Consider the following 22,701-nt stretch of genomic DNA (forward strand, 5'->3'; position numbering starts at 1 on the left):
GCATTTTAAGTACAGTGTGTGTTAGCTTGTTTTTAATGTATGGATGTCAAGAACACAAATAGAGAGTTTGTATTTCTTATTGATTCTTTTTTCCCGATCATGGGGAAAAAAAAAAAAATGTTCTTTGAATTAGAGCACTGGGAAATGCATTATTGTGAATGGACTTCGAAGGCAGAGACCAGGCTCGCATGCACTGGGGACAGAGGCAAAACCTTGCGTGAAGCTGGCATCAGACCTTGTACATTATCTGCCACTAACAGTGGCCTGAGCACTGACTCTTCTGCAATGCTTAGAGATCAGAGTATCACCTTTTCTTTGGAGTTTTGCCAGCTGCTGACACAGAAACTGGTGTGGCCTTAACACTGAAGGGGGGGGTAAATATTTAAACAGGGCTCTTTTTTTGAGATATGACTAATTACATTTGACTTGAATTATAAATGAATTGAGGAATGGAGGGCTGATATTGTCCAATCTGTGGTTAGATATTCTGTCAGCTAAAGATTTCTTTTTTTCATTTTATCTAAGATTGAAAGGGTTCAATAGTTATAGACTAATGAGTGATATTGGACAACTACAGTTTAGGACCCAATCATGCAAATTGCTGTGTGCAGCCTCTCCCCACCACTAAAGTAAAGCTGAAGCTATTTGAAGCAGAAAGTTTTCAGTATCTCTCAGAGGATGCTTGATGCCTTGTGAGATTGGACCATAAAATTAACATTTTTTTTGGTCATTTAGTTCAGAAAATACTCACAGGAAATACTCTGTGGATTTCAAATGTGTTGAATGTGTGGGAAGATATGAGAAAATGACTGCTATCTCTAGGGGGATTTCAGAACTGGCCTCCATTTATAATATTGCAGAATTTAGTAACTACTTTCCCAAAGGATGTAAAGGGAAAATGGCCATAAACTAGACTGAATTAGAGAAGAAACACATTTGACAAACCACGCTAAAATCTTCTAACATATTTGCAAAAGAAATGTAAATTAGAACTCTAAGGTGAGTTTTTTTAATCTTCTCAGAGAACAGCTATTTTTGATAATAAATACAAATAGCAGTAAATTAATTTATTGTAAAATTTGAAGAAGATCTAAACTAAATGGGTCCATGATAAGAAGCCATGTAAGGAAACTCAAAGTTAATGAAACCAGGGGGTCACAAAGCCAGGTACTGTGCTACTTTCTGCAAAAGTACCCAACAGAGTGGACAGCATGTGGCCAGGGTATGAAAGGAAACGTGGAAAAAATGCCCAACCATCCAACAACCAAAAGTGACATAAGCAGGGGAATAGCCTTATTCGCACTCTTTCCATACAATTACCTGAATATAAAGAAAAGATTTAATTCGGATATTCCTGATAGAGGGGAATACATGAAAAAACCCAAGGAGACTAGAGGGATGCCATGATCTCTGGGGCGATAAAAAACTTATGACAATAGCCCGGAAAGTAAAATCCTGACAGATTTCTAGTCTGGTGCTACCACAGTAATGTAACAGTAATTTAAGGATATGCTCAGAAGATCCCTTTCTGCTATTAGAGAAATATTGAGCTTCTGCAGAACTGTGTGCCTTTCCGGCCAGCCCCCATCAGCCCCACACTTCTGTTTCACTGCTGTTAGGTAGATCTGGATTCCCCTACACCACCTCCCTTCTGCCTTTGCAGTAGCATTGCTGGGCCTACTTATGGAGTTCAAATGTACTGTACGTCCAGTAGGATATAAAAATCTGACCCTTTGGTTGCCAGTAGGACCATCTGCTGTAGAAATGTGGTTTGAAAATAATAATTTCAGTGGAACAGTTTCTTTAAAAACTGTTTGTGTGATTGTTTATGGAACAGCAATTAATTAAAAACAAACCAGGGATTAGATGTTACTTCCATGATAATTATGTGGTCTGGCTAAAGATCTTTGATGTTAGGAGTATGAAAAAATGTTCTCTTCACTTAAAAGGTGGAAGTATGGACAAATTGTGCCATGTTGATCAGACTGATGGAATTGTTTAACTTGCTCTGGGATAAGCATTATTGAGCCACATGAGAGCGCTCACACAAGTGAGACTGGAACTTACAGTTTGATGTTAAATCTCTTTCGAAGAAGCAGATGGCATCATTTTAGCCACATAATAAAGTTCACAACAAAACCATCATCAAGGTGAATGATATATTCATAATTTAGTAGGCAGACCTTGTGCAAAAAATAATTATTTTGCTATTAATAAGCTAAGACAAAATAAGAAAAATTTCAAGTGACCCAAAAATGGGGAAAAAAAAATTAGATTTCCTTCCCATCAAAAAAAAGGCTGAAAATATAAAAATCCATATTGGAAATTTTTGTTTTCATTCAACTCAAAAAAATTGCTAGCAAATTGCTATGCAAAATTTCATCATCTCTGTTGGCGTAGGAGAGTCAAGATGTGCTGTTGTTTAGAGATACTTGAGAATGCTTGACTGTTGTTCCAGTTCACCAAAGCACTTAGGAAATTTTAAGCACATGTTGAAGTCTCACTAACATCTGAGTTTTAAAGTGATCATATGACTGGAAATGTAGCTAGAAGGTCATTCAGTACAGTCCCCTGTAATTATAGGCAATCATACAAAAAACATAATATGCTCAAATTTGCTTTCCTGAAAGCAAATGAGTTTAAGTATGTGCTTACAGATAAGCATGTGCTTAAAGGCTTGGCACAATCAGAGGTTCGATTAATGCAGGCAGACCAGCATTTTCATGAAGATTAAAGTATTCCACTTCCACTACTTCTCCATTTTATTGGACAATGACTGGGAAAAGATGAACTAAAAGCATAGATGATTTTGGTTTTTTAAATTCGTTAAGTCTTTTGGATCAGTTAAGTGCAGATTGGAGCCTGAGCTGGGCTACTGAAGTCAGTGTCGATGAGCAAAAAATGAAGCCTCTGCCAAGACAAATGCCTGTAGTTCACAAAAAACTTATATGTGATCATTGCACATGGAGCATATTAAACACATAATAGAATCTGGAACAAGAAAGACTGCCTAATAGTTACTTCTTTTGCCTTCCAATCACAAAGGTCCTTCCTCATAATATGAAAGCAAGAAAACCAACCTGAAACATGGGGTGCAAAGTTTACCAAATTAATTTCGTTGCAGCTTTCAGAGGTAATAATTGCTTCCTATTTGAAAGATGTATGTAACATCCCCAAATTTTCCAGCAACCTTGTTTTAGGAACTCAAGTGGGAAGATTTGCATTGTTGTTTGAAGCAAAGACTCAAACCCAGCCACAAATAGCATTTGAACCAAGACTTCATAGTCAGTGCCGATTTCAGTAAAAGGGGATTTTGCTGTGATCCTTCCTTGGTCTCGCAATGCATTGCCAATTGTTAGAGTGCAACAGAGCCTGCTTGCTATGCATTTATCACATCACCATGTTGTTTGTTGTTGTTTCAGCTCTGAACGAACCCACCATTGACTATGGTTTCCAAAGGTTACAGAAGGTTATCCCCCGGCACCCTGGTGACCCTGAACGCTTGCCAAAGGTCAGCACAAAGTTTATTGTTTTATTAAATATGATAAAGGTGGTTGCTGTATGTTTTTGTCTGAAAGGGCAAGACTCTGTAAATGTAATGGCCCTGGTTTGGTACCCAACCCAGATAAGCTGAAACAGAGGCATGACCAATAAAGACCAATCAGCAACTTTTATTGTAGGCTTATGAGACTTCTCTGACTTTCTGAGCCACAGCTAACTCAAACAGCTCTTGCCTTAAAAGCAAATCTTACTCTGTGTTCTGAAATACTTAACAAAGAACACATTCTTGGTTGGTATTTTGGAACCTGAGCAGCTTATTCATAGAAGAATGACACTTCTCGATTTTGGTGTCACAGTAGTACATGTCATTATAATTTTGAGAACTTCACGACTGATAAAATCAAGTTACTTGAATCTTCAGGGAATGTATGTCCACTGCTGCTACACCATGTCTTGGTTTGAAATAATAATTATTATATACTGCTTTATTTCAGGATTGCTCAAATAATTAGAGCAATGTGTAGTGAAGTAATTTGATGTTCATTCTTCTCCCACCCATCAAAATTAGTGGGATTTTTTTGTTGTTGATTTCTGTAAAGTAGGAGTTGAGGAGGAAACGGGGTAGTTCACGTAGGCGTTCGGTACTTCTGTCTTGTACCGTGAAAACACTGTGGGTCTGCGCTCACATCTGTTCTTGCTACCTTGCCATACTGTACTTTCTCTGGTGAGAATGTCCAGTGAGTTTTGTGATATACTGGAGAAGAAGGTGAGGTATTTGAAAAAGTGTTGGTCTTTGCCACAGGAACACTGAGCATGCATGAGCTGGAGTCACTGTATGTGACCAGTGTTTTATCTGTTCTAGCATCATGGCTGATAGTGAGTGAGTTGAGGAGTCAAATAAGCAAAGTGTGTGTACTTGGAGAACAATGCCTTTGACTTATGGAAAGGAAGATGTGAGTTTGCAGACCTGAGACATAGAACAAATTGGGCTTTGATGCCTTAGACCAGATCCCTCAAATAATGCACATCCAGCTTAGCCTTTGTGACTGGGTAAATCTTGTGACCTTTTTTCTGTAGCTTCCTGAGCTGTCAGGAGGCTTTCATCAGGGATTGCTGTGGGCTTTGATTAGTTAAATTTCTAAAGCATTTCAAAGGTGAGAAGATTTCATGAACGCCATAACTTGCTGTGGTTTATTTCTTGGCAGAAATAAAATGCAGTATGTGATTTTTTTTACAGGCTTGTTAAGTCTTTTATCTTTGCCTAGGAAGGCTGTAGACTGTGGTTTTGAGGTCGATGGTATGTTGTCCTTCTCGCTTACCACCAGAGGAACATGCTCTCCTGCAGCGTTACATTTTACATTGGCTCTGTTCACCCTCTACAAGCTGTCCCTTTCTCTGACTTTTGGACAGATTTGCAGCAGGAACACAGCTTTCATAGGCTGTCAAACTTCCCTCCAGAGGTGCAACCCTTTCCAAAGAAAGAGAGCATCCTTTGTAGGAGCCCTTCCGTCTGTATCATGCCTCTGCTGCCAAATGTGCTTGTTGAGAAAAGTTGTTTCTCAGACTATAAGAGACCAGCCTTCACTATGCACCAGGCATTTGTGAGGCACAAAAGAAATGTTGCAAAACTTCCCCGAACCCCGTGTTCCAGCTGACTAGTAGATGGACATGACTTACCTCTAGATCAGGAAATTCAAGTAAAATAAGACTGAGCAATTCTAAATTAGGTTAGGCAGCTGGGGTTTGTAGTGCATCACAACTTCCACAGGCGTTGGACTCCCTTTCTGACACCCATGGCACTGAGGGGGTCCCCGCAATGCTCTTTTGTGCTGGCATGGGAATGCAGCCATCAGGCTGAGCAGCCTCCCTTTTCCCATTTAGAATGAGACTGTTATCACGCAGACAACAACATTATTCTTTCTATCTAGTGTCATGAGACATAAAAGCGGGCAGAAGAAAGCTGCATCTAGCTCCATATCCTGATTCCAACATTTACCAGGTATTTATGGATAGGATAGGAGAACGAGGGCTAGCACTGAGTCATCTGTCCCTTCATATACCCTCTTGGCTTAATGTGTTTGTTCTTAGTATCTTCTCAAGCTATTTTTTCAAATCTTTAAATCAAGGGAGACTGTGGTTATGTATGCAGAGGTATGGTGTGATGGCCTAAAAGAAGAGTTACTGCTTAAGAACTGAACAAATTCAGTGAAGAAACTAGTGTCACTATGCAAGGTTAGAGAGAAACAGGACAAGGGGGACCTCGCTTTTTTTTTTTTTTTTTTTTTTTTTGTCTTTGAGTAATTCCTTCTGTGCAAGCTTGAAGGTTGGACCTCAAGTTCAGGACTCATTAATATGCCACGCACAGAGACTGAATGCAGCAGGGGTTGGCACATGTCGACTTCTGTATTTGAGGCACTGATGGTTCAATTCCCAGCATCACTTGCTGGCTCCAGAATCATAATCAAGGACGCAGTGAGTCTCTGTGCTGGGTGAGCACTGCACAGCGCTCTTCCCCATGTCATTAAACCAGGAAGGACTTTGGCAGTATTCCACCATAGACAATTCTCAGTGGCTACTTAGAAGAGTTGGAAGCCATATGGCTTCCACAGTGGAACCATGGGCAGAGAGGGCAAATGTGTGAGAAAGACAGAGAGCGAGATAGCAGAGAGGAGAGCAGTGCTCAAAGCTTTCAATATCCTTTCCTTCATTTTCCCCATTGTCCTGCCAGTGCATCATCACTTTCTGTTCATTAAAAAGCTTGTGCTTATGCATTAAATAAATAATACAAAACACATTTCTATAATTGCTGCTAGGGTTTGTGGCCATTATTCCATTGAAACATTATGGAAAAATTAGAGATCTTTCAAGAAACAGAAATGTTTATAATTTTTGTGTTCATAACAGCATGCAGTTCTTCCCATGGACCAAAAAGAGAATTCTGCTGTGCGACTTATCCCCAAAGTCAAGGAGAATTGTTGAGGCCGTCAAGTGAGTGTTAGCACATTCTCTACTCTCCAGAGCTGAGGATTTAAGAGCCATATCTGTGTCAACCAGCATTTCTAAAACCATTGAGGCTATCTGAGAAGTTTGATCGCCACTAGTTTAGAACCAGTATTTTCAGAAGTGGTCTTTGTTTATGCTTGGGATTAATTTTTTGAAATGTTCCAGCTATCTGCTGAAAGTAGGCAAAGAAAAAAGCCTGATTTTGATTTTTTTTCCATCTCTCAGTGCTTCAGTAGCCAAATTCCAGCAGAGAAATTTCTCCCATAACGAGGAGAACAGGAGCACCTGGGAACTAGGGTGTTTGAACTGTTAGACTGACTGTTAATGTAGAGATGTGTTTAAAGTAGAAATGCAATACATAGTTTCTGGAGAAAAAAAGTGGGAGCTGCTGTTGGCAGCTGGGCTATGAAGCCAGCTACGGGCCAGAGTCCTGTTCTCTTCTTGTACAGAGTAGGTTGGGGAAAGCAGCCAGCGTAGGGTTGTCACTAGCAGATGTGCACGTCGGTACATACACACACATGCAAAAACACATGCATCAAGAGGGGAGACAGGCAATACAGAGGTGGTGGGATTAGCACCCAAAGCTTGGAGTGAGATCAAGTACCAGGAGTGTGCTGGGCAGTATAGTCTTTCCTTTCTAATAAAGACAGGAGGCAGATCAGAGGAAACAAGAGACCTCTGGGGAGAAGTGAAAAGAAATACCATGATGCTAATGTTAAGAAACTGTATCGTTGTCCTGTAGGAGCAGCCTGTAGAAAGCCTGCCTGTGGAGCTGGGGAATAAGCCCGCACGTGTGTGCCATTTCCCGGTCTCATGTGTTTGCATATATGCACACAAATACACACATACTGTTGGTTCTTGCATACGTAACTGCAATGGAAATCACTACAGATTTCAGATCACAACAACACGTTGAGTCTATTGAGGTTCATTGATGTAACTACCCTGCAATCTTTAAAATAAATCCCTGGCACATACATTGCAATTCTGCAGTTTTGTTGAAACTCCACAGCTATTGCTGTAAAACAGTTTCAACTGTGAGCTAGATTTGAAACACATCCATCTTAAATGATTTAATAACAACAATTCCTCTTTATATGCAATTTCCTAGAATTTATTTGCCATTTTCAGCACTCTTACAACTCATCACTTTTATTTAAATTAAGCACAAAGATTGTTCACTGTGTTTGAGAAGCAAGTCATTGCACTGACCCCCTCCGTGTTCTGATGTCCTCTCCCTCCCAATCTGTTGCTTAAATGCTCTCTCTAGGAGACCCCTTATCCCTCCTGAAAGGGACCTTTACTTCTGGTTTCTCTTCATGTAGATGAAAGAGTGGAGCCTCCCTCTGTCTCTAGCACACAGGGGCCTTCCTGCTGAGCAGAGAGCTCACGTAACCAGGCTCCACCTTCCCTTCAGCTCCTTTTCTCTGGTCAGTCATTAGGCCCCCCCAGCCTTATCCCACCTCCTCGTTTAGGACACTAATAGAAGACAGGTGGTTATTAGAAACCAGTGGCTGGCAAAAGCAGTTGTCATTTCCCATATGAAATCCCACAGATCTGCCCTTTATCCATTGTGACATGGGTATTGTTTATATTGCAAATAAAGGTTGTCTCTAAATGCGGGTGGGTTGGCCCAGGTTAAAATAGCAATGAAGACAAGGCAGCTCAGGTTTGCTGCTTTAGACAGACCCAACGGAGATTCCAGAATGGATCTCTATCTGCTAACTGTATTTTAACCAAAGTTAGTCATCTTCAGCTAAGAAAACACACATTTTGTTGGTTTGTTTTTTTTTTTTTTCCACCCAGCGTAACAAGAGGGTTGTTAGAAAACTTTTATACTAAGTATGGGCAGGAAGGGGGAGCATGGGAAGAGTTGCTCCTGCAGTTCATCTGTATAGCAAGGATGTGCTTGGTGGTTTCTACACAGTATTGTAAAATTTATAGAAATGTGAGACCAGAGTTAAGGTGGGTGTTGAACCCTTAACTGTTGGGGATTTTTAATTTTGGTTTGGACATTTAGTTGGTTGAGGGGATTGGTTGGGTTTTTGGGGTTTGGGTTTCAATTTATCCAATTGAAAATATTCAGGGAGAGAGTTTCAAAGCTATTGAGAAGACAACGACCAAGATGCCTGAGACTACTATGAAAGTATCACCCTTATGGGGTGGTGCATTTCAGAGGCAGGTCTGGGAATATACAGAGTCTGAAATGAGAGCGAGCGAAGAGACAGAGCCACACTGCTCGCTGAAGGGCAGAGCCACATACAAATGGCTGGCAAGGAGCCCTTTCCTTTCTGAAGGTCAACAGTGTGCATACACATTTCAGTGAGTTTTCTTTATAAGTGGGTCAGCATTTACTCAGCAAATGATTAGAGCAGATGGTGTAATTTAGAATCTATGAAAAAACTTTTAATAGATCACGGCTAACACGATGACAAGGAGCTCTGCTCCTTTCTTCATTCCTGATTTCTGCTTTGCCTTGGGGTAAAAATCATGACTGGGATTGGATTTTCTAGTCTGCACATTCCATCTGAGCAACTTGAACCACTTGTTTGAACATCCTGTAACAGGGAACCCTGCATTTCCCTATTCCTGTATTGTTATTGTTATTGTTTTAAAATACAGTTAACTGAGGGTGCAGGAAGATACCAAACAGGTAAACACAGTCCCTTCGAGGAGCAGAGCTTCTGAAGGAAAAAGCCACAGTTTGAAGAAAGTAACAAAGGCTGCATTTGTGTATTTTGCTCCATGGAGCTGAAAATATCTAGTAAATTGATCCCGTGGGAGTAATAAATACACATTACTTTATCTTGTACTTCATGTCCTATACCCCTGAGCCTTGATAGAACAACACCACTTAATAGACTTAAAAAAAGAGTAATTACAGTCATTGGTTGTGTGATATTTCAGCCCTTCCAGCCCTGCCTGACCTTCTAATTTAGCTCACCGTGTCTAACTAATGCATTTATATTCATCTTTTATGAAGCATGTGTAGTACAAAATTGACTTTGCAGCCTTTAGCAAGCTGTCTTACCAGGTTTAGGGTCTGGTTAGTACAGCGTACTGTATAGCATATGTACATTTACAGCAAAATCTTGCATGCGTATGGTTCTGATCAAGTATTACTTTTTATCCTTTTGGAAATGAAATAAAATAAAAAATATTTATTCCATTCCATCCTCCCCTCCCCTTTTTAAAGCTTTTATTCATTGCAGCATTATTTACAGCTAAACATGCAGGCAAGAAAGATGCAAACATTTTTGAAATGATTACCACTAATGTTTCTACTTGTCAGAAGTGCTTAAATTTTCCTGCACTTTGTCTAAAAACTTAGCACTTTTACCTTTTAAGAATTACAAATTTATAAGATCTTACCAAGCTGATTTACAAACATAGCTGACAGTTTATGATGAATGATGTTGCAAAACGTACAATATGTTTCCTTGTCATTTCTATGCATGTATATATTAAGAAGATTAAGAAGAGAGAGAACCCCCCTCTGAAAGAAACCCTTGAGTTAGAGAGCACACGCACAAATCTCTCTCCTGCGTTTCCTCATAACTTCCTGCTCGCTTCACTCATCCAGTAGAGCACAATTGTTCTCTGTGCATTTTCTCCCACCATATGGTATCCTCATTACCATACACTAAGGGTCCATATGGGGAACTTGTGAAGTGAACTGTATTCATTTTAACTGCCAGATGAGCAGCCTTTTGCTTTGCAAGCTTAGCTTAAGTCATCTGCTGTCTTTATGTTGTTATGGCAACACAGCACCAATAAAAAATTCTAATCTACTGTAAGTGTCTGGGATCACAGTATTTTAAATGCTTGCCGTAACTGTCCTCTAAGTGAAGATACTTGTTCTTTTAGTATGACAAAGGGTTATTGTCAACTCCAGCAGGTGGCAGTAAAGAAATTGTTTCTCTTTTTTTAACCTTTTTTTTTTTTAAAAAAATTTCCTTTTTTTCCATGTCCCCCATCTCAGAAAGTCATAGAACTACACACTGCACTCAGTCCTCTACATTTCCTAGGATTCTGATGCTGAGGTCGGAATTGCAGGTGATGCTTTTAAGTTGCAACTCAAATACAAAAGGTAGTAAAGTATGAAACTGTGGTGGCAGGTCATGCACTTTATTGACAGAGATCCAGGCTCAAGTACCACTTCACTGGGATTCTGAAGCCTCCATAGCCACACAGCTAGTTGTTTTGGAGCTGTTCTTTAGCTACTTTTTCAAACTCCTAAATCAAACACCAAGCTCATTAAGAAAATCTTATATAATGGAAGTAGGCAGCAGCATCCTTAAATATAAATCATTTTCACCTCCACAGGCCACATGATATGTTGCATCTCTGTCTCTCTCTCTGTATTGAAAGTGAATGTTTGTAGTCTCAGTTCATCAGTTCACATTAGCCTCATGCTGAATATTTAAACACAGAACAATTTGAACACACCATGAAGAGAGACAGTGACTGCACTTTCACTTGGAACAGCAAGAGCTCATCTAATAATAATTTAGTAAATCAGCCATTTAGTGGCTCAGTTGTATACTGTATTGTGCCAAATAATATTCAGTTCAACTGTATGCTGGTGAAATTGAAATTCAGACTCCAGTCACGTGGCACTTTTTTGCTCAATGGAGAGATGAAATGGAAAATCACCCTCCCAGAAGACTGTTTGAATGTAGTGATTTATCAAAAATATAGCAGAGCGACAATATAAACAGGATTTGGTTGTATGTGGTACAATCTATTCTAATTAGGCTTTTAAGATTGCGGAAGAGAAAAAAAAAAAATGTTAGCAAGATGTTTTGGCTTACATTTCTGCACAGATTACTTGACAATTCAGGATTTGCATTTACATCTTCGGTTTGGTTTTATATATGGGCAGAGAGCAGATATGCGTAGTTACTGCGTAGTTCCAGGCCTTTAAGGCCCAGTCCTGTGGGAAGTGTGGTGAGACCTTTATTGCCGTATTTCAAGCCCTGGCTCCCAGGGAACAGCATGCCCTTAGGAGCAGTGGGGAGACGCAGCTGCTGCCTTTCCTCCTCATGAAGCACCATGTATGTTACCTCATAGCATGAAAGCAGTATCAGATTATTTTCTTTTTCCCTGTTTAAGGCAAGCAGGATTTGTAGGGAGTGGTAATATCTTATATTAGACTAACAGATATAACTGGAAAAAAAAAAACAGAAAAGCTTTTGGGTGCCCAAGCCTTTCTCCCTGTGTGCTGACTGTACCTTTTCTTGCCTGTATCAGTGGGTCTAATAAAAGATATTACCTCACCCTACAAAACTTGCCTTGGTTGTAACCATAGACCATTGTGACTTCCACCAAACAGCTATGCTTTAAGGCTCTCTCTGATGAAGATGGGGGAGAGAGAATATTTTACTAGAAAGTATGTTGTGAAGTTTAATTTGTTCCCATTAAAATGGTGCTTTGAGATCTTTGAATGCAGGGCATTGCAGAAGTGTGAAGTAATGTCTATAATCTCACCTACGGTTTCCATTTCTAGCCTAGTTTTAGGTGTTATGCAGTGGTTTACGTGGTGATGTAAAATATGATTGCCGTGTATTTCTCACAACACAGCCCAATTGAGTAGCAGAAAAAGCATCCTCCTAATCATGATGATCCCATTTAGCAGAGAGTGCTGGAAGCAATGGATGCCTGTTGTCGTAATTCTTCTAAGAAATACAGAGCTTCACAATCTATACTCAACTGCTGACACTTGAAAACTCAAACATTTTGGTAAAATGAATCAAGCAGTAATGTTTCTTTTATGAGATCTCCTCACGGGAAGGGAAGGTTTGGCACCATTTGGAGATCAGGCTCAGTGATCCATCATAGCGAAGTCAGCTGTCCTGGTGTGTCTCATAGGTCACTCGATCGAACTGGTGGCTCTTACAACTATATTATTGCTTATGGAACAGTAATTGAGGCACCATGGTTAAAAATTACCTGGTCTAATAGGCAGTGAACAATTTGCACTCAATACAATTATAAGCCAAATCATTCATTTCATAACACTTGGCCTAATTTATTTGTTGACCTTTTAATATCCATAGCTCTTCAGTAGTATTAACTGCAACTCAGACAAAATCTCTTGTTCATTTTACTTTCATTGATTTTTTTTTTCCATTGAGGCAATAACAGTTGTTTGAGTACAACCTTTTCCTTCTGTTGTAAAAGTCAATCATGTAACTTATGTTGATATAACTCAACTGGACTGAAATATCCTCTAAGTACAATAGCATACAATCGCATGCTACTTATGAAAACACAGATACGTGTTTTGGATTTATTTTAAATATTTTTTTTAATATATTTGTGACTATAGATGAGAGATTTTATGCTTGCTGAGAGGAGAATAAAAACAAAACATAGAAACATTTTTTTAAAGCAGTGCCACATATATGTAACACATTTTTTGTTCACATATTATGGGAGATCTAAGATACAGAAATTTTGGAATTTGCTAATTTTGCTCTTTAGGATGACCGAAGTGTCTTTACTAATAATGCTATATTCATAGTTTCATCTGGACATAGCATCTTGTCTCTTGAAGTCCTAACATTTACAGATTAGAGGTGCTTAATTTTTCCAAATGTGAGCTTCTGACAAATATAACATGTGTAAATGTATTTTTTAATAAATAGGAAATAAATAATACTAGTATTTTGATAATCTGAATTTTCTTTCATTTTTTCAGCTTTAAACTAGCATGAGAGCTAAGAGTTTTTGATGATCAAAAATGTTACTGAAATATTGATGCATTTTGGAAAATCAGTGGTGAATTTTGAAACACTTCCATGAAATATGTTGGCATGGTGACAATGGTAACCTCTCCACTCACCACTGAAAAAGGAGCTCTAGATTGTGTAAAATGGTGTGCCTGATTTTACATTGTGGAGGTCTACAGAGAAAGATAGTGTTACCTCTGTGAAAAGCTTGGTAACTAAAAGATAAATTTGATTTCTTAAATACATGGTTATTCAACATATATACCTGCTTTGGATAATTTCAGATGAATTTTTAAGGCTTTAAATTAAAAATAATAGTAGCAGAAGCAAAAAGTCTTTTGTTTCTGATGAGAAAGTTGAAATTTTTTTAGAATATATGGTACGAGGCAGTTCATTGAAGTAGTTTTTCTGAGCCAAAGCCTCTGTACAATAAAATACCGTAAGTCCTTTGAACACAGTTATAAAATATAGTTGTTACACATTTGGCATTTTATGCTTCCCTAGAAATTACCACTTGGTATCTACACCTAATCTATGGTCTGTCTTTTCATTTCAATTGGGTCTGAAGTGGTCCTTCTTTGTAATGAGAATGCCCCTTTCAAGAGACTTCTTTTAATTATACCGATGATAAAATGTAAGTGAAAGTAGTCATTTGTAGGGGTTATGACTGAGCAGTGTTTTAACTGTAATACTAAAATCTACCAACGTTATTCCAGTCTCTATTTCAACATTTTTATGCACTCACTCTCCACAGAACATAGTGGAATATCATTGTAGGTCAGAATTTCAATGCGTCTTATTTTTCAGTTTTCTTCCTGCTATTAAAAGTAACCTGAACTCTCAATTTCTAACTACTATCTACCTGAAGCATACAATCCAGAAAAGTGACAGTTTCACAGATCTTAATGACATGCTGTTTGGGGTTTTTTTGTTTGGTTTGTTGTTTTTTTTTCCCCTTCATTAAAAGAAAAAGTGAGTGGATCTTTAATTGCATATAGGTGAACACTTGTTTTTTACAGAAAATAGCTAGTTTGGCATACTTAGATATTTATATGGGTAAATGCATTAATAAAGACCCAGTCTGAAAATTGAATGGACAAAACACATATGTACAATTTCCACTTTAATTGCTAGATAGCTCTGCTGATTTAACTCAGCAGACATTCTTGCTTTGCAATACCGAACATAATTATATATCTCTATAAATTTAAATGCAGTCAAGTGAATTATGCCACCCAATACATTCTAGATTTGACCTAATGGGAGAACAATTTAAAAGTGATACAGCTTGATTTATGTTTGGAAAGTCTTTATGTATACAAATGATAGAAAATAGATAGCCTGTCTATTTGCCAAGTAAAATATTTTTCACTCTCACAAATACATAATTGGATATCTACGTTGTGCCACACACAAAATCACAAGCCACATTTAGTTTTTTTTGATCTCCAGTATTCCAGGGAATTTTTCTAATGGACACAATAATATGATCTGCAGAATAAAACTTCTAAAACAGCCTGTGCAGTATCTTTGTACGATGGTCTCAGAATTTAGTGTCTCTGTTCATTTTTCCAAATTCTTTTTAAGTTTACTTAAGTCCAGACCCTTCAAATAATTCAAAACATTCTTCTTTCTCCATAAGGGGACTTTGACAGTTTTCCAAAAATATATGGGTATAAAATGGTCAGGAGAAGACTTTGAGTAATAACTCTTTTTTTTTTTTTTTTTTTTTTTTCCTTACAACTCTCATCTGCAGCTGTTTTTCAAGAAATAGGAATGTTAATACTATGAAGAGCAGAGGAAGAACTATCAGAAAATCTTACATATGCAAAACGAAAAAAATAACCCCAAATCTAAAAGCTCATTAATCTCAGTAATGAACATCTGTTTCAACGTACTGTAGATGCTGGTACAAATAGTTTGGGGTAAATTTTCAAAAAGAAATGCTTGAGATTCCTATCTGAGATTGCTTTGTGCATGCCTCTGTGTATTTTACTCAGGGACTGAAGGTAGCTGTGGCACATCAGGAAAATTTAGAGTGCAAAACGTGCTTTTAGGTCATTGTGGCAAACCTCTGAGGTCAGATAGAGGAAAAGAATCTAATGTTATTGTTTATTTGGTCGTATGTTCATGGATAAATCAGGAATAATCTTTTTGTTGTCTAGATAGATGGGAGTAGTATGAGTCACTGTAAACTGGTGGGACGGAGGAATTTCTGTAAAGGAAGTCAGTGAATAATTTTTTGTTAGCCATTGAGTTTATGTGGAATTATCCATTCATGATCTACTTTGTAACTCATTTATTTTGTCTTCTAATGAATCACTGGCTCTGACAAACTGATCATAGTATGAAAGATGGGATTGCATAACTAAGGAAAAATATGTGCAGAACTGGTCTTTACATGCTGGGATCATTACTGCAGCCTTTTATACAGCATGAAAAATGTGTTTCCTTTCGTGATCTCGCTATGTTTCAAACTGAGCGGATCTGTCCTTAGATCCTCACAGTGTGAGCTTGCAAGATAACCTGTGGGAAATGCTGTAGAAGATGCCAGATAATTACCATAGCGTTGATTTCTTAATGACAGTGCTAGTCAGTCCCAAATATGACTGACCTCTACCAGCTACCAGTTGATGTGTTGTAGGATGTGAATAGACGTGAAGGTACAATGTAGTAATGCCTGCCAGCCCTGCACTGCGTGCATGGAAGGTAGACGGGCTTCATGAGTTAAAATCTGGCAACACTAAAGGGTTGCTGCAGGTAGCTATCAATGCTTTTTTCTGGTAAACTTAGGGGTCTGGGGCAAGACATACTGTAAACATAGTTTGGAGAATCAAAGTTCTACCGCTATCTGAGGGACATAAATGTGATCATGTAATCACTGTTAGATAAAGTCCCTAAAAGAGGTGATTTAAACACTGGCAGAGTGATTTTATTTCTGCATATCTGCTTTCACATACACACTCTTCTCCCTTTGACTTAAAGACCTAACATTAGCAGAGAACTCCAGAGCTTTTAGCAACAAAACCATCCAAATTACTTGCCAGATGCTTCAGTTGACGATAATATGGTGGGAGCATCCAGACTCTCAAATGTCAGTTTATTCAAAGAGTTATTCCAATGCAGCTATATTAATGCTAGTTTATTCCATGCTACTCTGTATCTAGATGAAGTACACATCTGTGCTAGCTACTAATTCTGTTGCCATTGTTTTGTGCCCATCATTTATGGAAATAAAGACTAGCAGCATGAGTGGAGTGGATTAAAAAAAGGAGGCTGATACCTTTTTTTAGTATCGAAGTACACTATATTAACAGGAGGATAAGAGAGGTAAGATGGGAGACTTGCAAGGACAGACTTACAGGGGATCACCATAATTTTGTTCCTTCTTTTGTCAGCAGTATTCGCAATGCAGACTTTTGAATAGGGTGTGTTTTCCCTATTGCTATGTATTTATCACCTTTGTGGTTAAGAGGTGTTTTAATCATCGATTCTCAATGTTTATGGCTAGATGTCTGCTCACATTTGCACTTCAGTGTTTGTTCTTTCTTCTGCCTCATATAGGCTTTCTATATTTTATTTATAAGGTTGGCTCGTTGTGGAGCAGGTGGTAAGGTCACGCATGACTGTTTTTAGTGCTGTAGATTTAGGCTGTGATTTTCAGTTTGGGTGGAGGCTGATTGCGACTACAATGGCTTGGAAAAGCTAAGGTTCTAGCTCTCACTGTAGACTTACTTTCTGGAAACTGCCATTGAAATTCAGTGACAGGAGTTCAGTGCACTTCCATCCTAGAAGCAGCAGTAAGCAGAACCTTTTTTTTTGTCTCTCAAGTGAAGTATGTTGTCTTTCTCTCTCATTTTACCTTCCTGTCTTTCCAATATCTGTATGGTGTTTCCTTCTTCAGTATGATTCAGTTATAATATATGGAACAATTCAGTTGTTTGTTTGCTAGAGAAGTTTTCATCTTCGTGTGAGTACAAATATCTTTTTAGTGAAATGGCCCTGTTATTTTATACTCCCCATTAGGCTGGCATAGTTCCCTCAGTTTTACAGTAAATGGAGAATCTTTACATTTTGAATGGCTTTTATGAGTCTTTATAAACTATAATTGCTGAAAATGATACAATAATGCAGTGCTCAGTGTAGATGTGGAGAGTTGGTAGGTTCTGGACAGACTGAAATGCTTGTATACCAAGCTAGATGGCTGACATTTTAAATCTGTGGCATCCTTCTACATGGCCCTCTACCAAAATGTTGTTTTTTCCTTTATACTTGAAACAGGTGTTCACAATTTTGTCTTTATCTTTTAAAATATAATGCATAGACAAATTCTAAGTATGTTTAAAACTTAGTTCTAACACATATCCTTAATTAGCACATTTAGAAATTCACCAATTGAAAAACAGAAGTTTAAACACAAATTATTGTAATTTTTGACTATTGAAATTTCAGAATGTGACCTTTCCAAGGTGGAGAAGGGAACCGAAGTCTAATGTTCAGCATTTTGACTCTGCAGAAGAGTTTTTTTCTTGCAAGTAGCCATGAGAGTAGGAAGTTAGAAGGCAGAGCCAGGAGGTCAGACATAAGAGTCAAGGAAGTATGAATGACATCATCATCCCTAAGTACCCTCTCAGAAGATGAATGAGCTCTCTCTTGTATTACAATGCTAAAGAGCATTAGAAGGTGATATGATATCTAGACAACACATAAGATAAATGCCTCAGAGTGTGCTAGAACAGCTTCCCCCCCACGCCCTCCACAAGTACATAAATCCTTTGGTGGTCTCAATAATACAATATGTGGCTGATGAGTATTATATATTGTGGTCAGCTGCTTCTTGACAAAATTCATTTAGATTTAACAAGTACCTTGAACATTATCTAATTTAGTTACTTAAGCCAAATAACTCAGTGTAACTTTAGATACCCTTTATCTGACTACACTCACAGCCCTTTTGGGACACAGGGTGGATTTTTTTCACTAGTTGCTGAATAACAAATAAGCGGATGTCAACAGGAGAAATATCCCATCTTTTTTTAAAGCTGGCACAAAATGTGTTTATCGTGATAAAACTTGACACAAAATGTTTTTGACATGATAAAACTTGAAATGCAAGTTTCATGATCTTAATGAATTCCTTCTGAGAGCAATGCATGCCACAAACAAAACATGGAAAGTGCTGTAATGTTGGTTCAAGGTATGTTCTGTCAGAAGTGGATTCAGTCTGCATTTCAGTGTTTATGCTTCAAAAGCACCGTCATTCCAGTATGATTTATATAATCTTTCCTACAGTAATTTCGGAATATGCGAAGTTGTAGCAGTCCACTACCCAGCCTCCTCTTTTGCTTATCTAAACACCCATTAGTATTTTCAGGAGGAAAATTTGATCAAAATATTTAATTGCATTCCTATTTCAAAAATTAAGAAAGTAAAAGTCCCTCAGTAGAAAATCAGTTTCAGTTTGGAATAAAACCAGACTCTGGATCTGTGGTGTGTAACTGCATGGAGGGCAGAGTTCTGATGCATCATATTTAATCAATAAAGCAATCTTTCCTCTCTTCAATATTTGCTCAATTGTTATTTTTATAGAAATAAAATGATGTTCCTTTGAAATAAAATAAAAGAGAAGACTTACTTTACCTCTAACTAAATGCTGCAAAGTCCTTTATTCTAAACCAAAAGCTGTCAGACTTTTAGCATTAATAGAAGAGTGGATCTTTCTTGACAAATGCCCCCATAAATTAGATATTAGCTTTAGTCAAACTCTGTCTCTCTCAGGAAATATTTCCACTTGCATATTCAATTGGAAGGACCTTACATGATGCCCACTTACTGCTATGAAAATCTAGGCATCTGAGATGAAGGCAAAGAAAAATTTCTGTGAACAAAAGAATATCTGGAATAACAGACCTTGAGCTTATGCAGAGAGTTCTTTTTATAGAATGTGAGTTTCATTCACTTTTTGATATGTCTGTCTGCTGCTCTGTCCACCTATCTATCTGTTTATCTATCACCGTTGCAGTGGTAGCATGCAGCATCAATTGGATTTTAAAAGACATAGATCTTTTATATTAGCTGTCCTTTTTTATAATACCTTTTACAAATTTAATCAATGCATTTTAATATACAATATAGTTTAAGTGCAATATACAATAAATATTCGAGCTTCATCTTAAACATGCTCTAGCCTTTAAATTGTTAAAACTGCAGTGCCCTTTCAATCTACTTACATAATGTCATAAAATATACATTTCAAGGTAAATGAAGTCAGCTACTTCAATTTAGTCCCTCAAACTGGTAGTAAATGAGAGGTTAACACTATGGTGCCAAACCCATTATTGAGTAAATTTAGCACCTTGGACAGCTCTGTAAAATCTTTATTGCTTTCCTGACCTGCTCGTCATGTTCTGTCTATGTGTTCAGTGGCTCTCAGCTCTGATTGAAAGGCAATATATTAGATCCCGAACACAAACATGCTCGGGGGCTGCTTCACTGTGCGCGTAATGACATGGAGGTGAGAACAATTTTCTGGTCACCGCAATCCAAGCACCTTGCAAGGTCTGTTGCTCTAACTTATAGAGGACTTTTGGGGCTCCTTTGTATGTGGAGTTGTAACAGTAGCTTCTATGGTAATTTAAGCAGAGCTGCAAAGGGTTTAAGATGCATTCAGAAAACAAGAAGTTAATGTCTTGAGCATGTCTGTAGTAGCATTTTATTGTGCATTTTTAAAGCTAGTTTGTGTCTATAGGAACTACCGTCAGCTCTGGAGTAGAAGATACCACTACTTGACACAGGAGTTTTTGTGAAACATCTACTTTGTATGATCTGAAAATGTCATAAACAAAAAATGCTTTTATTGTGTGAAAATACTGTTAGATAAAGTTTGAAACTCAGATTTACAGACTCTGAAAATGTTGGAAAAAATATAACTGTTGACTCGCTAGGAAAATGGAATGCTACTTGTCAAGCATATTTCAATAAACCATCATGATAATTAGCTTTATTTACATGCAATATGATATGGTATCAAAGAACTGCCAATGTTTAAGAACTGGATTGTATTTAATATTAGGTAGAGTGGCTGTAAGAGTCCATGTAATTACCTCATTTTTTAACATGGTCTTCAATCTCTTTTTAGATGCATTCTAAGGTTTTTAGCTCAGCATTACATAAGTAACTATGATTAGTCAGGCAGAGTAGAAATGACTATTTAAACTTTCTCTTTTTTTAGTAATTTGGCATAATGACAGCTTAGGTTAACAATATTCTAAAGCAGTTTGTAGGCTTTGTATCACATTCTAATTTTCCATCAGTGAAATACATAGTGCAAACAATTTCTACTGAAGTGAAATAAATCGTAGTTTGCAAAGTCAAACACCTGTGCAGTAATTTTCCACCTAAAATCATGGCTTGAAAAAGATAACATTTTTCAGTAGCATCTCTGTTCTTCTCTAGTTTGTATCTTCAGTATGAGGCAAAAAGGGCAGCTCAGTGTTCAGATGATTCTGGTAAAGCAACAAGGATTGATTGTACTGGATGTTGTTTGTAGTCTGTCTGTCCATGATTATACTACTAACTGTTGTGGTCAAGCTGCACAAAAAAAAAGCCCAAAACAACAGCCACAACAGAAAAAAACCAAACCAAAACACCAGAAGAAGGCTGTAGCAACTTAACTCCTCTGAATCTGTTTCAAATGCCGTGTTTTAAAAATCCATCAATTATATATTACATCTCACTTCATATGTGCAAAATAATTTAAATGTGTGTTCTGAGAGAGGGGTGTGTGCAGCAGAAAGCAAGCCTAAATGTTTACTGGGAGTACAAAAATCCTCCATCTCATTTTTGAATTTAGGACATTATATATGTCATAAGTAGTTACTGCAGTATGACAACTATTTTATCTTATATTATAGAGAATTTAAAATTGAAAAAAATGCTAATATGCATCTAAAAGCTTGTCATTTGAAGAGTTGTTCAAGGATTTTTGAAGAGGTTATGGTGACAGCAAAATGAATGCAATTATATCTCTATTTTCTGATCAGAGTCTACAGTATATGAAAATTGAGCATTACTGTTTCTTTTTGGTATAAAATATGGCTATTGTGTAAAATATTTTAAGTTTAAAAGTTTAACTTTGTAGAAAACTGTAAGAACCTTAGAACTGTACTATTTTTGTAAGCTACCTGCAGTAATATACTGTGGTGAATAGCATCATGTTAGTATATTAGAGCAATACTTATGGGCTGGGAATTACAAAAATATGTTGTTTTACTCAACAGACAGTCTCAACTGGTTTTGATCAGGCAATCGGGAATCTGCTAGATGCTTTGAAAGAATAAAAGAAAAAAAATCTTCTGGGTTAATTCTGCAATGCATTTTTACATTGTCTATCAGGATTTTTCATAGAGATTTTTCCACGCTGTAACATGTAAGAACAGAGGAAATGCTTTTATTACATGACTGCCAATTTAAAATACTCTAAGAAATATTAAGTGAAAAGGAACAAATAAGAAAATGTAGAAAAGAAAATTTGCCCCAGATGACAAACTAAATCCTAGACTGTTTTAAATTCTTCTGTCCATGCAGGGAATTTTTCCAGGAAGCTGCACCGTACTGGGTCATGTGTTTACTTCTTGTGCATTATTTTATGTACATGGATCCTACCCTGACCCATATTGGGGTACAAACTAAAGAAGTTGAAAGGTTACATTACCAGTAGCATAGGACTGATTGGATATCTTTTGAATGTGGCCTGCTGGGTAAGGTCACAATTCCTGCAGTATCCAATTAAGAAAAAAATAAACACATTGAAGGGATTCATAACATGCTCTGAATGACATTGATTGCAGTAATCTAGTAAATGACCTCAGGATTGTATTCTGCAATAAACCGATGAGTGGTTTATAGTGCAGATGGTAGAGACAATTGAGTGATGTATTTTATTTTGCAGCACCAATGATTCTCACCTTTTGACTTGATTAAGCGTGTGTGTGTGTGAATAGGATGAACTAGTGATTTAACACCAGTCAGTGGTTGCTGAGAGTTGTTACAATTAAGGTGTACCTGGTGGGAGAAAAAAAAAAAAAAAACAACCAACAAAAAACCAACAGAAAACATGGTGCAACTAATAGAAGAGTATAAAAGATTCTAATATTTGTTTTCCCCCACAAGGAGTTTATTGAACTCAGAGGAATGCATCTGTTTTTATATTGACAGGAAGTAATACTTAAGAGGGCTGCTGATTTAGTAGAAGCACTCTATGGTATGCCACATAATAACCAGGTAAATGCATTCTACTTCAGCAATTCTAAAACATGGCTATTTCATAGATGTATAGATAGATCAGGGGCTAAAGGTGTACAATGTGAGACAAGACTAAATATGGAGGGTAATGTCATATCTGGATTGGGGGTTCATTTGCTTGTTTTCTTTTTTAAAGGGTGTGAATTTAGTGCTCGTAAAA

At 37.5% G+C, this 22,701-nt stretch overlaps 1 protein-coding gene across 16 annotated transcripts in view; it reads left to right on the forward strand.

Moving 5' to 3' along the window:
* The window catches only part of EBF1 (EBF transcription factor 1), a 283,869-nt gene that overhangs the window by 246,461 nt on the left and 14,707 nt on the right, over positions 1–22,701 (forward strand). For 15 of the 16 annotated variants that reach the window (XM_074915724.1, XM_074915728.1, XM_074915730.1 and 12 more), the window contains 2 exons: positions 3,423–3,511; positions 22,455–22,520. In XM_074915724.1, the coding sequence (XP_074771825.1) occupies positions 3,423–3,511; positions 22,455–22,520 (155 nt within the window). The remainder of the gene's footprint in view (positions 1–3,422; positions 3,512–22,454; positions 22,521–22,701) is intronic. The other variant, XM_074915735.1, reaches the window with a different exon arrangement.

This window comes from Athene noctua, chromosome 12, assembly GCF_965140245.1.
Source record: "Athene noctua chromosome 12, bAthNoc1.hap1.1, whole genome shotgun sequence".
Taxonomy (NCBI): domain Eukaryota; kingdom Metazoa; phylum Chordata; class Aves; order Strigiformes; family Strigidae; genus Athene; species Athene noctua.